The sequence below is a fragment of the Rhinatrema bivittatum genome, chromosome 3 (assembly GCF_901001135.1).
Source record: "Rhinatrema bivittatum chromosome 3, aRhiBiv1.1, whole genome shotgun sequence".
NCBI classification, from domain to species: domain Eukaryota; kingdom Metazoa; phylum Chordata; class Amphibia; order Gymnophiona; family Rhinatrematidae; genus Rhinatrema; species Rhinatrema bivittatum.
In genome coordinates, this window is record NC_042617.1 from 259871096 (window position 1) to 259892065 (window position 20970).

At 42.9% G+C, this 20970-nt stretch overlaps 1 protein-coding gene across 6 annotated transcripts in view; it reads right to left on the reverse strand.

Annotated features, from left to right (window-relative positions):
* LOC115087389 (pre-mRNA-processing factor 40 homolog B-like) overlaps positions 1-20970 on the reverse strand; it is a 205569-nt gene that overhangs the window by 65886 nt on the left and 118713 nt on the right. For 4 of the 6 annotated variants that reach the window (XR_003855511.1, XM_029594515.1, XM_029594513.1 and 1 more), the window contains exons 18-20: positions 1540-1654; positions 1284-1393; positions 983-1099 (exon numbers count right to left, since the gene is read on the reverse strand). Coding sequence is in view for 5 of the 6 variants with exons in the window: in XM_029594515.1 (XP_029450375.1) it covers positions 983-1099; positions 1284-1393; positions 1540-1654 (342 nt within the window). In the remaining variant the exon portion in view is untranslated. The remainder of the gene's footprint in view (positions 1-982; positions 1100-1283; positions 1394-1539; positions 1655-20970) is intronic. The other 2 variants (XM_029594517.1, XM_029594516.1) reach the window with 1 other exon arrangement.

Here is a 20970-nt window from a genome sequence, read left to right on the forward strand (position 1 = left end):
AGGTCCCTCACCCCCAGGAATACACCGGGAGCAGAGACCATCGCGTGAGAGCCAAGACGCCGGCTCCCCACAAGCCCCACAGCAGGAACCACGTGGCATGTCAAACACGCGAAAGAAAGAAGGCAGCCGGGTGAATAATTCCACCCCATCCGGAGGCCCGGGAGAGACGGCAGGCAAGTGCTGAAACCAACAGCTGACAGAAGCAATTAAGTAATGTCGATTGCAGTCAGCCGGTAGGAGTAAAGAAATTAACTTCCCTGCATGAAAAAACCAGCACCTTCCAGAGGAAGAAATCGTCTCTGGGAATAAGGGGGGGGGGGGAGAGTGATCGGCCCACCGATTAATATTCCCCCCAACTCACCGGGCAGCAGCACTAACCCCGGGAAAAACTGGCCTTAGGGCATTGCCCTGCCATGCCTGCCTGCAGGACACTCATCAGTTGCTGACAAGATTTTTTTTTTTTAACTTTATTTAATTAATTGTTGTTTGTTTGTTGTTTTTTTTAAGAAATTGATCAAGTCAAAGGAAGATCCCCCCAAAATCAAACCTGTTACCCCAGATAGCGAATAATTTGGCAAGGATCAAGACCACAGGTTATGCTCTCTTTCATCTGCTGGGGTCAGAGATATACTGAAGGATTGCAGGCAGCACACCAGGTTATATATAGGTTGTCCTTTTAGTTTGTTTCTCTGACTCCATCTGTTGGAAGGGTGGCATAACCCAACAGCAGTCTGGACTGATCCTGGTACATACAGGGAACTACAAGTCCAAGCATGCAGGGGAGGTACATGCAGGAAGGACTCAGGCTGACCATCAGAAATGGGGATTGGCTGGTGATGCTAGTCTTCAGTGTGACCGTTACACTGCACTGCAAGCCAAGTCTGGCATCACTCTCAGCCTCTGGGAATTCTCTACAATCTGCGACAGTGTCAGTGGTTGCCATGGCTGTTTTGTCTGCCATGTTACCCTGAGCCATACTCACACTGTTAAAGGTCAGTTTAATGTTTCCTGCATCCAGTGTGGCCGCTCTCTTGTCAAAGCTGATGATGTGAGCAAAGTCCTCAAAGGTTGTGTTCACCTCCACGCTGAAGCTGCGATCCTACGAAAGGTAGCCCACAATTCCGTTACATCAGGCACTCCGAAACGCTGCCATCTCCCTGCCCTGTCTCAACATGTGTTACTTTGTTGCGCAATGGTAACAGATATTTTGATGACATAAAACTAATGTTATAAGCAAAATCAGAAAAGGAGTCCTGGCCTACTGAAAAGAAGCTTCACCTCACCTTTAAAATATCTTTAACAATCTTCTTCTCATCATGGAAACGTGCCTTCAGATCCTCCACATAGAATTTAAATAGGTCAAGTGGCGTGGAGCCTGCAAGTGAAACAAAGGCTAAAGATTCAATGGCCCCCTCACAGGCCTGCATCAAACTAGTAAAGCAATGCAAATAAAGCAGTGCAAACAGTGAGAGAGGAGGACAGGAGGGAGAAGGTTACTAGAGAGGGGGAGAAGGGGGAGGAGCTAAAGCCGCTCTTTACCCGGCTGCCCAAGCATATTAGCGAATCGAGTGTCGGTGCTGACAGATGGATACAGCTCCATCCAGGTGGACATAGAATGCAGCTGCCCCGTCTCGTGAAGCTCGTCGAGGAAAGCCTAAGAAGAAGAAGGTTACTCCATGAGAGGGGAAAGCAGAATTGCTTACCTGTAGAAGTTGTTCTCTGAGGATGGCAGGATAAGCAGCCACATATGTGGGCTGATGTCATCCAGCACTGCCGATATGGACAGCATTCCTGGAATGCCGTACAAAAGTCTAGAAGGCTTTTCAGAGAAGAAGTGGGAATTTCCTCTCAGTCGTCGTTACTGCACAGAAACCCCGCCCCCCCACAGTCTTACCTAAGAGCTCATGGAGAATACCATAATGGGAGAAGGATGGATACGTGAGGCTGGTTATTCTGCTATCCTCAGAAAAAACCTTCACAGGTAAGCACCTCTGCTTTCTCTGAGGATAAGCAGTCACACACATAGCCATCCCTAGCTAAGGATGGCCTTCCAAAAAAAGGGGATACAAAAACAGCAATACTGCCAACAGGTGGGAAAAGTTGGTTTTTTGTTTTTTTTTTGGTGGACGAGGCCCTTTTCCACTTTTTGCAATTCTTTTTGTTTTAGGACAAGCAACCCAAAATAATATAAAGGACCCTAGAGAGGATGTCGTTGGATTCCACCCCCGAAACAGACTCTGGAAGACTGATCAAATTTACTGCCATCTAAACAGTAATGGGATGTCCACGAGTGGCATGAACTCCATATTACAGCCTTGCAAATCTACTCAATGGAGGCTGACCGTAAATGCGCCACTGACACTGCCATAGCCTTGCTATGCCCTTCTAGAGTCAGGCCTGTAAGGCCATAACAGAAGGGGATCCAATCCATGAATGGACAGAACAATTCCATGAGTGGACCTTCTAAAGGCTTTGGTCTGCTCCAGGCAGAAAGCCAGAGCTCTTTACCAAGACTTGTTCACCTTTGTAAATATGTGGCCTGGAAACAGTATGTTGGTAGACCGACAGAGGGGGTAATTTTTAACAGCTCAAGTAAGGAAGTTGGGAAATACGTGCATAAGTTACATCAATTTTTAAACTGCCTGCATCCTATTGCACCTGATAATTTGTATGCAGGAAATTTCTGAAACAATGTATCTGCATACTTTTGAAATCCAAACTCCTCCCCAATTCCACTCCAAGGAATGCCTCTGCTCAGTCCAGGTGAACTAACGTGCATACAGGATGTGTGAGAGTAAATTTACCTACATATTGGGCAGGCACTTTTGTAATAGACCACGTCCCCAAGTAAGGCACTATTTTACCCATGGCAATGCCTTTGCAAATTAATTTCCCTATAGTTAAGGTGAAAATCAAATACTACCTTGGGCAGGAATGTGGCATGCGTGCGTGCAACCACCCTATTACGATGAAGTTACTAGGGCCTGGGAGCTTACAGACTCTGTCGACTGCCACCAAAAACATGACCTGCTAGGTCAGGGACTTGAGCTAACGAGTTCAGTGGCTCAAAAGGATCTTTGAGCAGCACTATGTTGAGGACTCAGGACACAGCAGATAGTCTGATGAGAGGCTTCAGCTGGAGAAAGTGTCAGAAAATATCTTAATATTTTGTGCTTTATTGATAATTACTTATATTTAGTGAAGTCAGTAATCAATTAGCCATAAAGAAACATGTTAGCATTTAATACCCATAAGCCTTTACTTTTAAAAGCCATGACATCAGTCATGGCTGTGCTGAAAAAGCTCCAGCACATAGCTTTCACCTTTACCCTACTTAAGACCTCAAGATTTCACCTTTATCCCACTTTCAGACTTTGAGAGTACAGTTGTTTACCACTTTCTCTTATCTCAAGTAAGAAAACACCTGCATTTTATGACATTGAGCATCCTAACGCAGGTGTCATGATTGACCATCCTAAAAACAGATGGCCAATAAATTAAGCGTGACTCTTGTGACAGAAGGGAGTGAAAAAGATTTTCTCTTAGAACTACAAAAGAAATCCAATTAAAAATCAAAAATGGGCGAAGCTATAAACAGAATAAGAATAAATCCTATATTTTACTGTTCTGATATGAAAAATTGATTGAACCCTAGTCAAGGTCCCTAGAAAGATGTTCTTCAAAGGCTAAAATATAGATGTGTTGATGGAAGTGTAGCAGCTACCCTGGATCAAAGGGTCTTAAGTGTATAAAACTGAGAGCAGTTAGAAGGGAAGGAGAGGTGCTACTTAGACTTTCTTCGCACGTGATTGAGAGAGACACAAGCGGGGTGCTTCAGATAATTGGTAAATATAATCTTTTATTCAAGTATATGAGAACCTTTAAATTGCTATTGTTTCTACATTGGCAGATGTATTAGAAATGTATTAATTTCTAAAAAGATGACATTAATAGACATTTATCTGATATTAATAATTTCAATTTCCTTATTAATGGCTCTTGCATTGATTGTAGGATATACTCTGGTAAAGTTAAGATTTGAACATAAAAGTGTTTCTTAGTCATTTAGAGATATTTATTCATGCCTTTCTTTATCTGTGAAATAAAGAAAATATTTTTACAATAAACTGACTGGTTTATTTATGCATGATGTGCTGCATGAATTAATGGTTAATAAATTTCTGTGGTAGATTCGAACACACCTCTGAAAGTAAACTTTTTGTCTCAAGGCAGAAAGGGTAGGGAAATAGAAGTGGAAGTGGGATATTTTATCAAGGCAGGATTCCCTGGTTTTAAATTATGCTAAGGGTAGAAGCCTCAATACTTCCATTCAAAATTTACCACATGGCGCCCAACGTGATTTAAATCTCCTGTAGAATTAAATATTATTTTCCAGTCTTTGTAATTTTGCCTTTTGCAGCAGTTTTTGTAATTGGTTGCAATGGCTGACCCTTATAGAATTAGAGCTTCTCAAGAAGCAACGTTCCGTAAGTGGGTTGAAGCCAATCATATCAGGGAAAATCAGTCCTTTGTCCTGCATTTACAAGTGGCCAGTGACTCGTCACCGTGCTTTCATGTTGACATTTGTCGTTTAAAAGCTCTTACTGCACAGGGCAGACACCAGGGGCTAAATAGAAGAGCAGAAGAGGATTTTGTTCCTTTTGCTCTCCCTGATTGTCAGATGTCCTTTTCACTTGGTAAATGCTTATTTGTGGAGAATCCGGTAATTCCGGTTTCTGAAAAAAGAGGAGGCTTGGCGTTCACTGAACCGCGTCCGCCTCTTGATGCTATTTTGTCCTTTGATGCCCCGCCTGTGGATCAAATTCCGGCGGGGAAAAAGAATGCGTTTTACAATGCCCTATTGCACTGCTTTCAAACGCTCAGAGATCATTACGGACAAAACTCGTTTCCTTTGGGGACGCCTGTGGAATTCGGAGCCCGTAGTGAGATTGATCGAAAAGCAGATAGAGTAAGGCGGGCTTTGGGGACGCTTCCAGCTGATGTTAATCTGATACCTGAACATCTGGCCACTAGACTAGTCGCGCTTGAAGCTGTCACTGGTGCCTGTAATTCTCGTACCAGACATTATATTATTTCTACTCTGATGCCACAGAATTTGGTTCCTCCCCCCTCATTCTGCGATAGCTGGGGCACTTATTACGGATGGACCTATCGTTCTATCTTTGGGAAACCGTTAATCACAAATCTCGGTGAAGTGCTGCGTCATATTTTACAAAAGTTTGGTATTTCAGCTGCATATTCTCTTGGCATGCTGGTTACTATGAGTAATTTTGATCAAGTATGGGAGATTTTAAAAGACGTCATGCCTGATACCTCTATTCGTATTGATCTTAGTAATCGTTTAAGTGCATTAGCCCCGGCAGATCGACATGAGCAGTTCCCATTCATTATCCAGCAAGTCTTCGAGGCGGCTGGTCGTCCATTAATCCCTTCTAAGCCACTTAAACAGGCGCAGCCGGGGTCTGACAGACAGAGGGAAAGGGGCAGAGAGATCCAGCACACTCAGCCTGAGAAAACTTCCAGACGGGTGAGTTTTAATTTCAGGAATCCTTCTTCCCAGGATAGAAATCAGAGGGACAATAGGGGGTTTGGGAATTCTAGACAGGATTATACACCCCCCCCTCCACGAAATCCCTCTAATACTGGGTGGGTTCCACGCTATCCTGTGAGGGATAATCGAGGGACCCCTCCTGCCCGCTTTCCAGCTCCTGAGAAACCTCCAGCGGTGTCCGGAGCTGTAACTAAGGCAGACCGCCCTCCCCCTTCTTCTCACAAAAAGCCTGTGAAGCGAGCCACTTTCCATGGCAATGCTGGCTCCACGTCTAAACCCCCTGTGGATCCAGAATAAGGAGCAGGGTGATCTATTTGTGGGCATGATGGACTCAGGTACTACAATTAATATCCTGACTAGAGAATGGGATACTATTCAGTATTTAAATGAAAATGTCACAATTACTATGTTTGCAGGGAAGCATTCTCAAGCTCCCTTAGCAACTGTAGAAATCTTTTCCCCTTACTTCAAAGGGTCCCGAACCATAAAAGTGGCCTGTTTATTTGATGAGGAGGATCCTTTTGCAATTTATTTCACACAGGCTGCTGTGCCTGTTTTGCCTTCTATGATGTTAGAAGACCCCCTTTATGGCTTTGAGGCTGTAAAAGCTTCAATTTCTCCTCAGCTCAAATCCATCATTGGAGAGGCTGAGCTGCAGAATTTGTTTACTGAATGGCTTCAGTTGGGGGTCGTTCAGCTCTATCATACCCACACTGGTTTAGTGCAGACCCCTAAGCCGATAGAGATAGTTTTAAATAAGCCTTTCAGTCCTCAAAAACAGTATCCTGTCCATAAGAAATTCTTCAATGATTTAAATATTATTATTTCTCAGAAACTTACTCAGGGTGTTTTAATTGAGGAATATTCTGAATTTAATTCACCCCTCCTTCCTGTGCCCAAACCAAATGGGAGTACTCGTATGGTCATTGACTATAGAGTACTTAACGCCTCTTCTGAGACAGTTGTGGCTCAGACGTTGAATCCTGCATCTACAATTGATAATTTGCCACGTCCTAGGTGGAAAGCCACCTTGGATCTAGCTAATGGTTTTTGGAGTATTCCGATTAGCACTTCCCCTGTCACTGCATTCACATTCAGGGGTAAGCAGTATCAGTATACCAGGCTCCCTCAGGGTTTTAAAAATTCCCCTGTTTTATTCTCTGCTGCCGTTGAGGAACTCCTTCAACGACATAACATTGGTAATGCTGTTCCTTATGTTGATGATATATATCTGGCTTCTGATAAGCTGGATGTGCTTTGGGATTCTGTTGTTAAACTAATACAGGTACTGGGTGAGGAAGGCTTTGTAGTTAATTTTGCCAAAGCCAGAATTGGTTTTGAGGAAGTTAAGTTTCTGGGATTTTTAATCGGGGTGGCAGGTGCTAGCCTTGCCCCCACCCTCCAAGAAAAGATTATATCCTTCCCGGTGCCTAAGACATCTCGCCAATTGCAAGTAATCATGGGGACACTTAATTTTGCACGTAAAACTGTTCCTAGTTTTGCCTCATTAGCAGCCCCCTTGTATGATTTGCTTAAAGGAGATGCCGTTGTGGCACGAGATTGGTCTACTGTTCATTCTGAATGTTTGAGAGCGCTGCAAGAGGCTGTCAAGGTTTCAGCCCCTTTGGCGCACCGTAAATCTTCTAAAGATTTAGATGTCACGTTGCAGGTTTCTGACTCTCATTTCTTGGCTACAATCAGTAACCATGCTGAATCTCAGCCCATATGTTATATTACACATACTTTCTCTCAGCCTGAGAGGAAATTTAATATTGTGGAGCGTACACTGACGGCTGTCAGATATTGCCTGTCTAAAGTCTCTGCTCTTGCTCAGGGTAAGATTATTCATTGTTATACTGGGATTCCCCAGTTACAGGCTGTCACTCGCCATTCCCTCCCAGAGAGTAGGGCTCTCTCCACACGCTGGGTGCAATGGCGTGCTGATCAATATAGAGACGATGTGCAATTCCATTATCAGAATGGTTTGGCTGATTCTGACATTGTTTTAACTTGTGAGGATCTTTGCTTAACAACTGAGCAGGATAGGCTCCTTCCTCCTATTTATCAGAAGGTTCAATTGGTAATTTTTACTGATGGTTCTGCTACGCCCTCGGGTGACTATCTTACTGCATTTTTTGCTGGTGCAGCTAATGTTATTTTAACTCCTAATAAAAGGGGTCAGTGGAAGGTCTTTGCCACACATACTTGGCAATTAGGTGATATGAGTTCACAGCAGGCGGAGCTGATTGCCTTTCAAAAGGCTTTGACACATATTGAGCAAACGCCCAATTTGGATCCTGAAAGATCTGTTATGGTTTGTTCTGATTCTACATATGTAGTGTCTGGGTTTAATTCACATATGAAAGTGTGGGAACACAGTGACTTTTTAGATGTTACAGGCAAGCCTATTGCACACAGAGCTCACTGGAGATTAATATTTTCTATTTCACAGAAACTTACTGTGCAGGTGCTTGTCTTACATGTACCTGCTCACCAGACCGTGGGCTGGTACTCGCGTTACAATTCTTTGGCAGATGAAGCAGCTAAATTGGCTGCCTCTCAGCAAGAAATAACTGTAAGGGCACGTCTTGCTAGGCATGGCTCCTTACATTTGAATGCGGCTACTTTGTGCCAGCATTCAGATGGGGTTTTGACTAGAAGTCAGGCAAAGAAAATGGTCAGTGACTGTTTGGATTGTCAGCGCACAAATCCCAAACGAACTGGACACCCTTATGTTGAGGGGATACTTCCACGGGGAATTAGACCAGGGCAGGTGGTCTATATGGATCATGTTGGTCCCCTTACTTCTTCCCGTGGTTACAGACATATTTTGGTTGTACTTGATTCCTTTACTGGCTTTGTGTTTCTCTTTGCACAGAAACGCATTACTGCTATTGTAACTGTTAACCGTCTGGCTATTGTATTTGGTATTTTGCCTTTTCAGTTTCTTTGCACCGACGGCGGTCCAGCCTTTAAAAATGCTGAGGTTGAGACCTTTTGTGCTGATCATAGCGTTACTCATCGATTCTCCTACCCACATCGTCCAGAATCTAATGGAATGGTTGAAAGGATTAATGGTGAGGTTAAGCGTAGTCTGCAAATTTTTGCCTTGCAATCTAACCCCAGTAATTGGTACCTTCATCTTCCTGAGATCCAAATCCGGATTAATAGTACCATAACTGCCAATCATGAAGCTCCCGCTATGTCTCTCTTTGGGTTCTCTATGCTTGAAAATATGGCCTCCTCAGATGCTATGGTTACTTCTGACGAGGCCTCTCGGAGTCCAAATCCTTTTCAGATTGGTTCCGTAGTTTTGAGCAAAACGCATGTTCGTGGCTCTTTAGAACCATACTGGTCTAATCCCTTTATTGTTACAGAACTTCTAGGTGACTCGGGACTGTTGCTTTCTGACTCTGAGGATCCAAAGAATAGGAAAGTTGTGTCCATTAGAGATGTCAAGTTGGTATCCGAGACATTGGGGTTTTCCGGTACCAGAGCCTCGGTTCAACCCCCAGCCTCTGCTGCATCCGCAGTTTCCGCTGATGCCAATGGGTCAGGAGGATCTACCGCTGCCCAGCGCTCCCACTGCTCCAGCAATTGATGTCATTCTCAGCAGTGACATGGCTGTGCCTACCCCGGAGCAGGAAGACCAGGTCGTTCTCAGTGTAGCTAGTCCCGCATCTGAGCGTCCTCCATGTTTAACTCGCTTTCAGCAGAAGCTTTTGCTTGCATGCTGTATGGTTTGTTCCCCAATCAGTACCTTTTTGCATGCTGTGTTTCTTTTTTACAGACCTTATTGTAAGTATGTTATTGCTTGCTGGGTGCTTTTAATTATTGCATCTCCTATCTCACTATTTTATCTCTTATCTAATACTCAGCTGCATTCCACCTTTTCTCCCGCAGCTTCACAGGAGCTCCGTTATTCTCACTCACATGTCAGTAAGCGCTCCCCTTCTGAGCCTTTGTCTCTTCTGGCAGTGCCTTTGCCTTCTGGTGTTATTCTTGTTCCATACCATGGCTGGCTGGTGCAAGATCCTGTTTTATTGCATATTGATGTTCCTTTCAGGTTTTACACTCACCAGGTTTGGCAAGGCATCTCTCCGGAGTCCCTGCCTGCGGGTCTAGAGTCCAGACTTGTTGCTCTGTTTCTGCAGCTGGAGCGTTCCTCCCTGCAGCTTTCTTCCATCACTTCGGAATCTCCTCTTGATGGCTTCCGTGCAGAGTTCTGTTCGATTAGATATCAGAACTTGTTCCTGGGTTTCAGAGCAGTGAGTGTCAATCTTACTGGGATCCTTGAAACTCCATCCTGGAAACTGCAGCACTGCTCTCAACCACATATTGGTGCTTCTGAACAGTTCCAGCGGCTGTTTGCCCTTCGTCCTTGTTTTCATAATGGATCTTGTGCCTGCATCAATCCCCTTTCGAAGGTGCCTCTGGAGGACTCCTTGTCTGGCTCTAATTATGAATTTTCAGGTTTGATTAAAGGTCTCATTTTCTCCTGGATGGACATCTTTCCTGAGGTAACACTTTCTTACGCTAATTATTCCACATGGGGGGGAGAGGATACAGGATTCCCCCTTCCAATGATTATTTATTTATTTTTATTTATTTAACTTCTTTTACTATACCGACACTCAAGACCAGGTCTTATCGTACCGGTTTACATTAGAACAAGGGGAAAAATCAATTAACGTATAAGTGGAAAAGAGAAGTTACATTAAAACAGGGAGAGTAAAAACATGGATGTCGGAAGATAGGACAGAATTAAGTAATTGAACAATAAGTTAACAAAATTACAAACTATAAATTAACATAAAACAATAAATTAATAACTCTCTGTCTTATGTTTGTAGACTACCTTATGAAATTCTGTTTTTAAATAGTACACATTATCATGTCTTTTGTGATGAATTGCCTGTCTCTTTTACACATTGGCGTGGAATTTCTTTTTATAATTTATCTTTGTGGAATAATGCGTGCGGGAATAATCCATTCTTTTGTACCCGTTCCTCGTCCACCCAGACGAATTGCTTTTGTTGCCCTAGTTGGCAATATCAGGTTAATCTTTGTAATAAAAGGTTTTCTAATAGGGTATGGGGACCCTTCTTTACTCAGGAGGCTAATTTTTTTCAAAAAGCACCTGTGCTAGGTCGGTCTTTGACCGCTGCCTGTATCAGGGGTTTAGCTGAGGGGTTAAATGACACTCAGGTTACTTCTGTGTTAGATTTAATTGTACAGACAAAATGGCTGAATGACTCATTTCCCTTGCCCGCTTGGGTGATGAGAACAGCCAACAGAAAGCGCAGGAATGCTTTGAAACAGGAGGTTCAAAAAACATTCCTTAATCTTAATGATAGAATTAAAACTGCTATAAAAGGTATTCAATCCAATGAATATCAGCTAAGAGCAGGTATTTTTCAATTAAGGGATTACTTAGCTCAAACCTTACAGTTAGGGATTGATGCCATATCCACAACTGATGAGAAAATACAGGTTCTAGCAAGAATAGAACAGCTTACTCACTTTATTGATGGTCTTACTTCCCCAAAACCCAAATGGGGAGACCTTCAATTGGGAAAAATATTAGAGGAAATAAACCTCACAGCTGAGCAAATTCAGTATGCCCATGTTGAGGCTTCACAAGTTATTTTGCAGGTCAGCAAACATGAAATGGGAAAAGAACTATGGGCAACCTTAGGTTCAACCCTAGTACAAGGGGTCAGACGTATCTTTCTCCCAATCACTACTCAGGTCTATAAACGTTGCTGGGAAATCCAGAACTTTGGTCAGTTCTTGGAAAGCTCAAATGGAAGCAACACCTGGATTAAAACAATTAAAATCTTTGAACCAACCCACTTGTGTATTAATAATGCTGGTTATCACTGGATCATAGCACAAGGTTGTCACAAAGTTCCTGTAACTGTGTGTAATTCCCTGGTGCAGGTCTCTAATACTTGCCTCACACTAGAGGGAGAAGCTGATTGTCCTCTAGAACCGAATCCCGGTCCTCTAGTAGAAGTTTTTTTGAAATTACCCAATGGATCTTATATCCTTCGGTCAAACAAAGCACAGTGTGGGTTTCAACCGGGAATATTGTATTTAGTTACTGCACTATCTGTCATTAAGTGTGGACCGTGGGAATTTTATCCTACACTTAGTGCCCGGTTAACTGAAACAATAAAGTACATGGAATTTAAACCAGTACAATTCACTGAGTTAAAAATGTTATTGACTCATGTTTTAAATGTAAATGTATTATTAAGAAATTTGTCTTCACTTTGGTTAATGTCAGAGGATGAGTTTTTACAGCATCTGAGAATGATAGAACTAACAGCTAGTGAATGGGAGCTGATCCTAGACGAGCTACTGAAGCCAGAGGTATTTTCAAATGCCCTGGGTCGTGCTTTTTCTGGATTAGTGGGTGGAATAGTTAAAACAGCTGTTGGTGTAGTTAAAACCATAATGGAAGGGGCAGGTGGACTCCTTCATGACTTAGGGATCAATTTATTCCCATTAATCTTGGGAATCGTAGTAATAATTGGTGTTCTTTTCTTCTGTCTTAGGAGAAATTAGAACGAAGAGCAGCGAACCAGAAATGGCAGGTGTAAACTCAAAGATACATATTCCAGCTAATCCTAGGAAGAATGCGATGAGGGACCTGATCTCATAAATGAGTATGCTGATTATGGAAGCTGGATGTATTCAGAAAACAATCCTGATACATGTGCACCTTATTATCTGCATAAAAACTGTGATATTTTATTTAAGTTCCCACAATATTCCTATTGCTGGACTTGGCCAAGAAGACTGGCATCTGTTCGTGAAGCACTACGAAGAACCTTGAGTGCTCACATTTGTCAGTGTGCTCCCTGGGAACTTGTGCCCTGCTACTTCAATATCTACTCTTTGGCAGAATATCAATTAGGATATGGACATGGCCTATCAAATGCCAATCCTGTTGCTTCAGATGGAAATTCAAGAGCCTCCAGCCCGGGGTTAAGCTCGAATTGGTTTCCAGTACCTAGTCCACAGTCTTTTGCGACGGATGAAGAATTGGATCCAATGCACCTTGCTCCGGCTAATTCTCTAACAGATGAAGGACAAGACTTTGTGCTTTGGCTGAATGCAGCTCTCTCCTCTGAGGATGATCAATCAGTCATTCTCCAACATCAGCAACCAAATCCTACTCAAGATTCTGCTCCGACTAGACCAGCAGTGGAAGGCGAGCAAACAGATTCCAATATCTATAATTAGTCAGACTGACTTCACAGATATCTGAAACGTCTGATCCGGCTGGATCTACTGAGAACTGTGAATAACTGTCTATTATTGACTGGACTGGTATGTGTCTTATTCAAAATGCACCTTGCCATTTCAGGATCGTAGCTCATCAATTGGTAAGTATAATAGGCATTTAATGCCCACAGATCCCTACACATGATGGAATCAGTGATGACACATCACAGATTTCTGACCCATAGAAATTATTTTAATTATGAACCCTCATCTTACTTGACTGGATGAGCAGCTTCAAATTTAAAATTTACATTCCCTGGGTATGAATGTTCTCTATTTCCGATAAGGAAATATTGTGAAATTCTTTATATCTGGTTATTATTAGAAACAAACTCAGATTTGTCAACTCATATCTCTTTATAATCAATTTGGTAATGTAACCAATTTTTATTACACTTGTATTATTACATTTGATTTTCACTTGTATCTATGCAATGTTGAGCACTGACACAACTCATTATATGAAGTTTATTGTGTGATTATTTTCCCCCAGGCTTATTAGCGCCTTACTGATTTATATGTATCTAGCTATGTCTAGTATTTGTTTTACTGACTCCATGGGGGGGTGTCAGAAAATATCTTAATATTTTGTGCTTTATTGATAATTACTTATATTTAGTGAAGTCAGTAATCAATTAGCCATAAAGAAACATGTTAGCATTTAATACCCATAAGCCTTTACTTTTAAAAGCCATGACATCAGTCATGGCTGTGCTGAAAAAGCTCCAGCACATAGCTTTCACCTTTACCCTACTTAAGACCTCAAGATTTCACCTTTATCCCACTTTCAGACTTTGAGAGTACAGTTGTTTACCACTTTCTCTTATCTCAAGTAAGAAAACACCTGCATTTTATGACATTGAGCATCCTAACGCAGGTGTCATGATTGACCATCCTAAAAACAGATGGCCAATAAATTAAGCGTGACTCTTGTGACAGAAGGGAGTGAAAAAGATTTTCTCTTAGAACTACAAAAGAAATCCAATTAAAAATCAAAAATGGGCGAAGCTATAAACAGAATAAGAATAAATCCTATATTTTACTGTTCTGATATGAAAAATTGATTGAACCCTAGTCAAGGTCCCTAGAAAGATGTTCTTCAAAGGCTAAAATATAGATGTGTTGATGGAAGTGTAGCAGCTACCCTGGATCAAAGGGTCTTAAGTGTATAAAACTGAGAGCAGTTAGAAGGGAAGGAGAGGTGCTACTTAGACTTTCTTCGCACGTGATTGAGAGAGACACAAGCGGGGTGCTTCAGATAATTGGTAAATATAATCTTTTATTCAAGTATATGAGAACCTTTAAATTGCTATTGTTTCTACATTGGCAGATGTATTAGAAATGTATTAATTTCTAAAAAGATGACATTAATAGACATTTATCTGATATTAATAATTTCAATTTCCTTATTAATGGCTCTTGCATTGATTGTAGGATATACTCTGGTAAAGTTAAGATTTGAACATAAAAGTGCTTCTTAGTCATTTAGAGATATTTATTCATGCCTTTCTTTATCTGTGAAATAAAGAAAATATTTTTACAATAAACTGACTGGTTTATTTATGCATGATGTGCTGCATGAATTAATGGTTAATAAATTTCTGTGGTAGATTCGAACACACCTCTGAAAGTAAACTTTTTGTCTCAAGGCAGAAAGGGTAGGGAAATAGAAGTGGAAGTGGGATATTTTATCAAGGCAGGATTCCCTGGTTTTAAATTCTGCTAAGGGTAGAAGCCTCAATACTTCCATTCAAAATTTACCACAAAAGCCTGGCATAAAATTGACAACTAGACTGTACAGAGATGGAATTGACTTCTACTTGCTGATCATAATTGCCAGCTGCACTGAGGTGTACCCTAATTGACTTGGATTTTAGGCCAGATTCTGAAAAATGTAGAGAATATTCAAGGGGTAGGGGTAGTCTATTTTGAAAGGATGGGCTCCACCTCCTGGCGCTAACATTTTAAAAAGGAGATAGAGCAGCTTGTAAATCAGAACACAGGGGAAAGCAGACAGTCACTCAGCAGCACATGGTTTGGAGGGAGCTATCTTTGAAAGGTACTAATGAAACAAGAAAGATACAGTATTCTGAAAGAGAGATTCCAATAAAGGCAAAGGGATTCCAGGTGCCTTTAAGTAAAGAGCAGACTGAATTAAAATATTCCAAATAACCCCTGATAATTACCAGGAAGGTTGTAAATACAAACAAAAAACAAACCTTGAAATGTTTATATGCAAATGCCAGAAGTCTAAAAAATAAGATAGGAGAATTTATATAATTGGCATCTCAGAGACCTGGTAGGAGGAGGATAACCAATAGGACAGTGCTACACCAGGATGGATGAAATTTGGGGGACAGGAGGGGCGGTGCTCTATGTTAAGCATGGCATAGAATTGAACAGAATAAAGATTTTGCAGGAGACTACACATGGAATCTGTATGGCTAGAAATTCCATATGTGACAGGGTAGAGTATAGCAGTGGGGGTATACTACTGTCTACCTAGCCAGGATAAACAGACGATGAAATGCTAACAGAAATTAGGGAAGCTAACAAATTAGGCAACACAATAGTAATGGGAGATTTCAATTACATAGTATTGACTGGATAAATGTCATCAGTTCATGAAATAAATGACTGCTGCATGAAGCAGTTGATCCAGGAACCAATGAAAGGGGGAACTATTATAGATCTAATCCTTAATGGAACACAGGATTTGGTGCAAGAAGTAATAGTAGGGCCACTTGGCAACTTAATAACTGGAAGGAGCACATTTAACTTTCATAAGAAACTATGATAAAATGCAGTCAATAGAAAAAACTAAATCTGCTGGAGACAGAGAAATACAGAAAGGTCACAGTTACACCACTCTAAGAGGGGGTGCTCTTCAAGTTTTTCCTCTGTCTCCATCTGCTGGTAGGGAGGCAAAACCCAGCAGTCTGGACTGATCCAGGTACGTACAGGGAAGATGTATTTCATATATTTAAAAAGGCAGAAAAAAGGCCAAACAGCTGCCAGCATGGTTAAAAGATGAGGAAAAAGATGCTATAATAGCCAAAAGAACTTCTTTTAAAAAATGGAACGAGGATCCAAATGAAGAAAATAAGAATAATCATAAGCACGGGCAGGTTAGATGCAAAACATTGATAAGTCAGGCAAAAAAAAATAATTTGTAAAGAAGCTGGCTGTAGAGGCAAAAAGTCATAATAAAAACTTTTTTCAAATACATCCAAAGCAAGAAAGCCTGTGAGGAAGTTGGCTGGACCATTAGATGATCAAGGGTTAAAAGGCCCACTTGGGGAATTCGAGGCCATAGCAGAAAGACTAAATGAATTTATTTTCTTCAGTGTTTACTGAAAAGGATGTTGGGGAGATAACTGTGCTGGAAACAGTATTTAATGGTGATGATTTGGAGGAACTGAAAAAATCATGGTGAACATGGAAGATGTAATAGGAGCCAATTAAAAGTCCGAAGGAAGTGTTCCCAGGCTTAAATGGTCTGGAGGAATTTACCCGGAAGACATTTGAGCTCAGAGAAGAGGCTTTAAGGAGATTTTCGTGCTTTCCCTGGAGGTTTGCGCATGATGGATCCATTTTGTAAGTCTGTATATTAATTTTCATAAGTGTGAGTATAATTTTTTTATTATATGTATATATATGTTTTCTATTATTTGCTTGTCTGTGTGCACCTGTACAGTGTATAGTGATTGTGTGTTAAATCTTCTATCAAATACTGCTCCTGGGCCTCTTGTCAGACCCTGACTGCAAGGAAGATGATTCTCCCCTCTATAATGAAGGACTGCCAGTGGTCGGTGCACCTTCTGAGTCCTATGATACTAAAGACATCCAATAAGTACAATATTCGGAACTTCGTGACCCCAGGCAACATTCTTGAGTAGATGCCACAGCCAAGGACACCATCCTCTAAGCCCAAACAGCACATACAATTGATGATAGAAGGACTAGGGGGCACTCCATGAAGTTAGCATGTGGCACATTTAAAACTAATCAGAGAAAGTTCTTTTTCACTCAATGCACAATTAAACTCTGGAATTTAATGCCAGGGGATGTGGTTAGTGCAATTAGTGTAGCTGTGTTTAAAAAAGGATTGGATAAGTTCTTGGAAGAGAAGTCCATTACCTGCTATTAATAAAGCTGACTTAGAAAATAGCCACTGCTATTACTAGCATCAGTAGCATGGGACAGGCTTAGTTTTTGGGAACTTGCCAGGTTCTTATGGCCTGGATTGGCCACTGTTGGAGGCAGGATGCTGGGCTTAATGGATCATTGGTCTGACCCAGTATGGCATGTTCTTATGTTCTTATGAGATAATCTGTGATGGACATCTATCTTTCTTCTTGGTCATAGTGAGAAAAACAGACATAGTGAAATTAAACCTGAAGTTATGAAGAGAAAAGGAAAACTACTAATACTGAGGCAGCACTGAGGAAGTAAAAGAAATAAATATTGGGCTCATCAACCAATGTCAAAAAAAGAATACAATTTAGAAAATGCCAAAAAGGACTAATTAAGAAAGTAGCAGATAGACAGAGGGGTGAGTGAGGAGGCCCGATCACTGTAAAGGAAAATTGGTTCTTACCTGCTAATTTTCATTCTTGTAGTACCATGGATCAGTCCAGACCCTGGGTTTTGTCACTAATCCAGCAGAGGGAGACAGAGAAAGATTCGACTGACTCTGACGTATACGTATGAAGTCCGTCAGTATTGAACGATATCAAAGCAGAAGTCTAACCAATAAAATTAACTGGCTAACATACTTCCTACTCACAAACTCTAAGTGGAAGCAGAATCTCGAGGAACCGTCAAAATAAACAAGCAAATACTGAAAAAGTACACAACATAAAATGCAGTTTATACACCAAAACAGTGAACGAGCAGACTCTCCGATAACAATTGCTATACACAGACATAACGGGCGGGCCTCTGGACTGATCCATGGTTATAGAGGAACGAAAATTAGCAGGTAGGAACCAATTTTCCTTTCCCTGTACTTACCTGGATCAGTCCAGACCCTGGGAGGTACCAGAGCTGTTTTACATGGGGTGGGACCCAGAGAGTCCTGCTCAGAGAACACTCTCTCCAAAGGCTGCCGAACTCGGAGCCTGGACATCCAAACAATAATGACGAGCAAAAGTGTGCAATGACTGTTATGTTTTGTAAGGTTTGGATGGACCCTTGGACACTGTGGCAGCTGACCATGCCCATGGGAGGAAGTCCCGTGAGGGACCACAGGTCAGGCTCAGCTCTGGACACACAAACACAGAATTTATCTTTATTTAGACAGTTTATGAAGCCACCAGAAGTGGCGATAGTGAGTAGAAGATGGAGCCCAGCTGTGCTAGTATTCCTCAGGGCGCTGGAACAGTGGCTCCTCCAGTAGAAGGTGCTGTAGTGAAAAGAACTGAGAGAATGAGTACAATAAGACATTCACAGAGTCCCCAATATGGAGAAGACCCGAAATAGGGAGAGCTGGCCCTTGAGGAGCGAGTACCAGATCCCTGGGAGCAGAGACTCGTTGGCAAGTACTCACGCAGCAGTTCCAAGTAGGAGATGGCACTGGTGCTGGAACGGAGGCAGGCCCTCAAGGAGCGAGTACCTGGTTCCAGGGAAACAGCTCTGAGGAGTAGATGGTAGTAGTACTCATAGATGGTGTCTGTAGCGAATACTTCCAAGTAGAAGAGGAGATGGACACAGGCAGCGAGTCAGGGAACATGGGCCCTCGAAAAGCGAGTACCGGCTCCTGATAGCGACCTGAAAGAAGCAGAGAGGCCCCCGAGGAGCGGGTACCCCGTTAGCAGAAGAGAGTCCAATAGAAGTTGGAAGCAGAGTAGCTGGGTACAGAGAGCGAATCCCATCCTTAGAAATCCCCTTGCTAACTCAACGGCTAGCAAACAAATGTAGGCTTAAATATCCAGGCACCGTGATGTCATCACAGGGGGAAGCCCCTGAGGTTCGCGCCATAGAGGAAATAAGAATGAGGGCCACGCGGCGCAGGTGCCCTAAGGTACCTGAGGAGCATGGCGGGAGGCAGCGCCCAAGCCGGTCCGGGGACGCCGGAGAGGACGGCGGGCAGATGCTGCAGCAGCCAGACGTCCACATGGAGCAGGAGTCGCCACAGAAAAAAAAAAGGTAGGCGGAGTGAAGCTGTCGGGCAGTGACGGTTGCAACAACGACTTCCAAGTCGCTGCCTTACAAATCTCCTGAGGAGAAACCTGTTGACATTCCGCCCAGGAGGTAGTTTGCGACCGAGTAGAATGAGCCCTCAAACCTACCGGAAGATACTGACGAGCCAGAAGATAAGCAGAGCGAATGGTCTCTTTCAACCAGCGAGCAATCGTAGTCCTGGAAACTTTATGACCCTTACGAGGTCCACTCCACAGTGCAAACAAATGATCTGACATTCGAAAACTGTTGGTAACTTCAAGATAACACAACAGCACATGTCGCACATCCAGTTTCCTGAGATCCTTGGAGGAAGGATCTGTACGATCTAAACATGGAAAAGCCAGAAGCTCTACCGACTGATTTAGATGAAAAGAAGAAACAACTTTAGGTAAAAAAGAAGGCACAGTTCGCAAGGAAACTCTCTCATCGGAAATTCTAAGAAAAGACTCTCTGCAGGACAAAGCCTGTAACTCCGAAATTCTACGAGCCAAGGAAATGGCCACAAGAAAAACCACCTTCAACGTAAGATCTTTCAAAGTTGTATGTTTGAGGGGTTCAAAAGGTGCAGTACACAGAGCCCTGAGAACCAAATTTAAACTCCATGTCAGACAAGGATTCCGAAACGGAGGACGAAGATGCTTTGCGTCTTGGAGAAAACGCGCTACATCCAGATGCGCCGCCAAGGACACTCCACGTACCTTACCCTGAAAGCATCCAAGGGCTGCGACTTGAATTCGTAAGGAACTGCACGACAAACCTTTTGCTAAGCCAGCTTGCAAAAAAGACAAGATGTCCGATATGGAAGCTTGCACCGGATCTAATTGGCGCTCCACACACCAAGTTTCAAAAACTCTCCACACTCTCACATAGGCCAACGAGGTGGAAGGCTTACGAGAACGCAATAAAGTAGCCACCACAGCATCGGAATAACCTTTGTTCTTTAACTGGCACCTCTCAAAAGCCATGCCGCTACACAGAAGCGTTTGACCCCTTCCAAATAAACAGGACCCTGAGACAATAGGCATGATAGATCCCAAAATCGTAGAGGACCATCCAGCGCCAGAGTGATCAAATCCATGAACCACAGACGACGTGGCTACTCCAGTGCCACTAAAACAACGTCCACTCGTTGTACCTCTATCCGACGCAGGACCTTGCCGACCAGAGGCCAGGGTGGAAACACATACAGAAGATCGTCCTGAGGCCAAGGGACGACTAGAGCATCTACTCCTTCTGCTCCTCACTCCCTCCTGTGGCTGAAGAACCGAGGGGCTTTGGAATTCTGGAATGTTGCCATGAGATCCATTACCGGTCTGGCCCACCTGTTGCATATGAGCTGAAAGGCTTCTTCGCACAGCTCCCACTCCCCCAGGTCGAGATGATGACAACTTAGGAAGTTGGCTTGGATATTGTCCAATCCAGCGATGTGAGAAGCTGCGATGATGAGCAGATGATGTTCTGCCCAGGTGATCAGCTGTTGCGCCTCCCGCGCCACCAGTTGACTTCGAGTTCCTCCCTGGCAATTGATGTACGCTACCGTGGTCGCATTGTCAGAGAGAATACGCACTGATTTCCCCCAAAGGAGAGGTTGGAGAGTCTGCAACGCCAATCATACCGCTCTGGTCTCTAATCGACTGATCGACCACTGCGCTTCTTTGCTGGACCTCTGCCCCTGAACAGATGTTTTCTGACACACCACTCCCCAGCCTGAAAGACTGGTGTCCGTGGTGACTACAATCCACTCCAGAACCTCCAGAGGAACTCCACACCGCAGATTGTCCGCCTGTAACCACCAATCCAGACTGGATCGAGCCCTGTAAGGGGGAGGGGAAGGCGGTATTGTTCCAAAACCGGGCTCCAGCGGGAAATCAATGCGGACTGTAGTGGTCTCATATGCACAAAGGCCCAGGGAACCA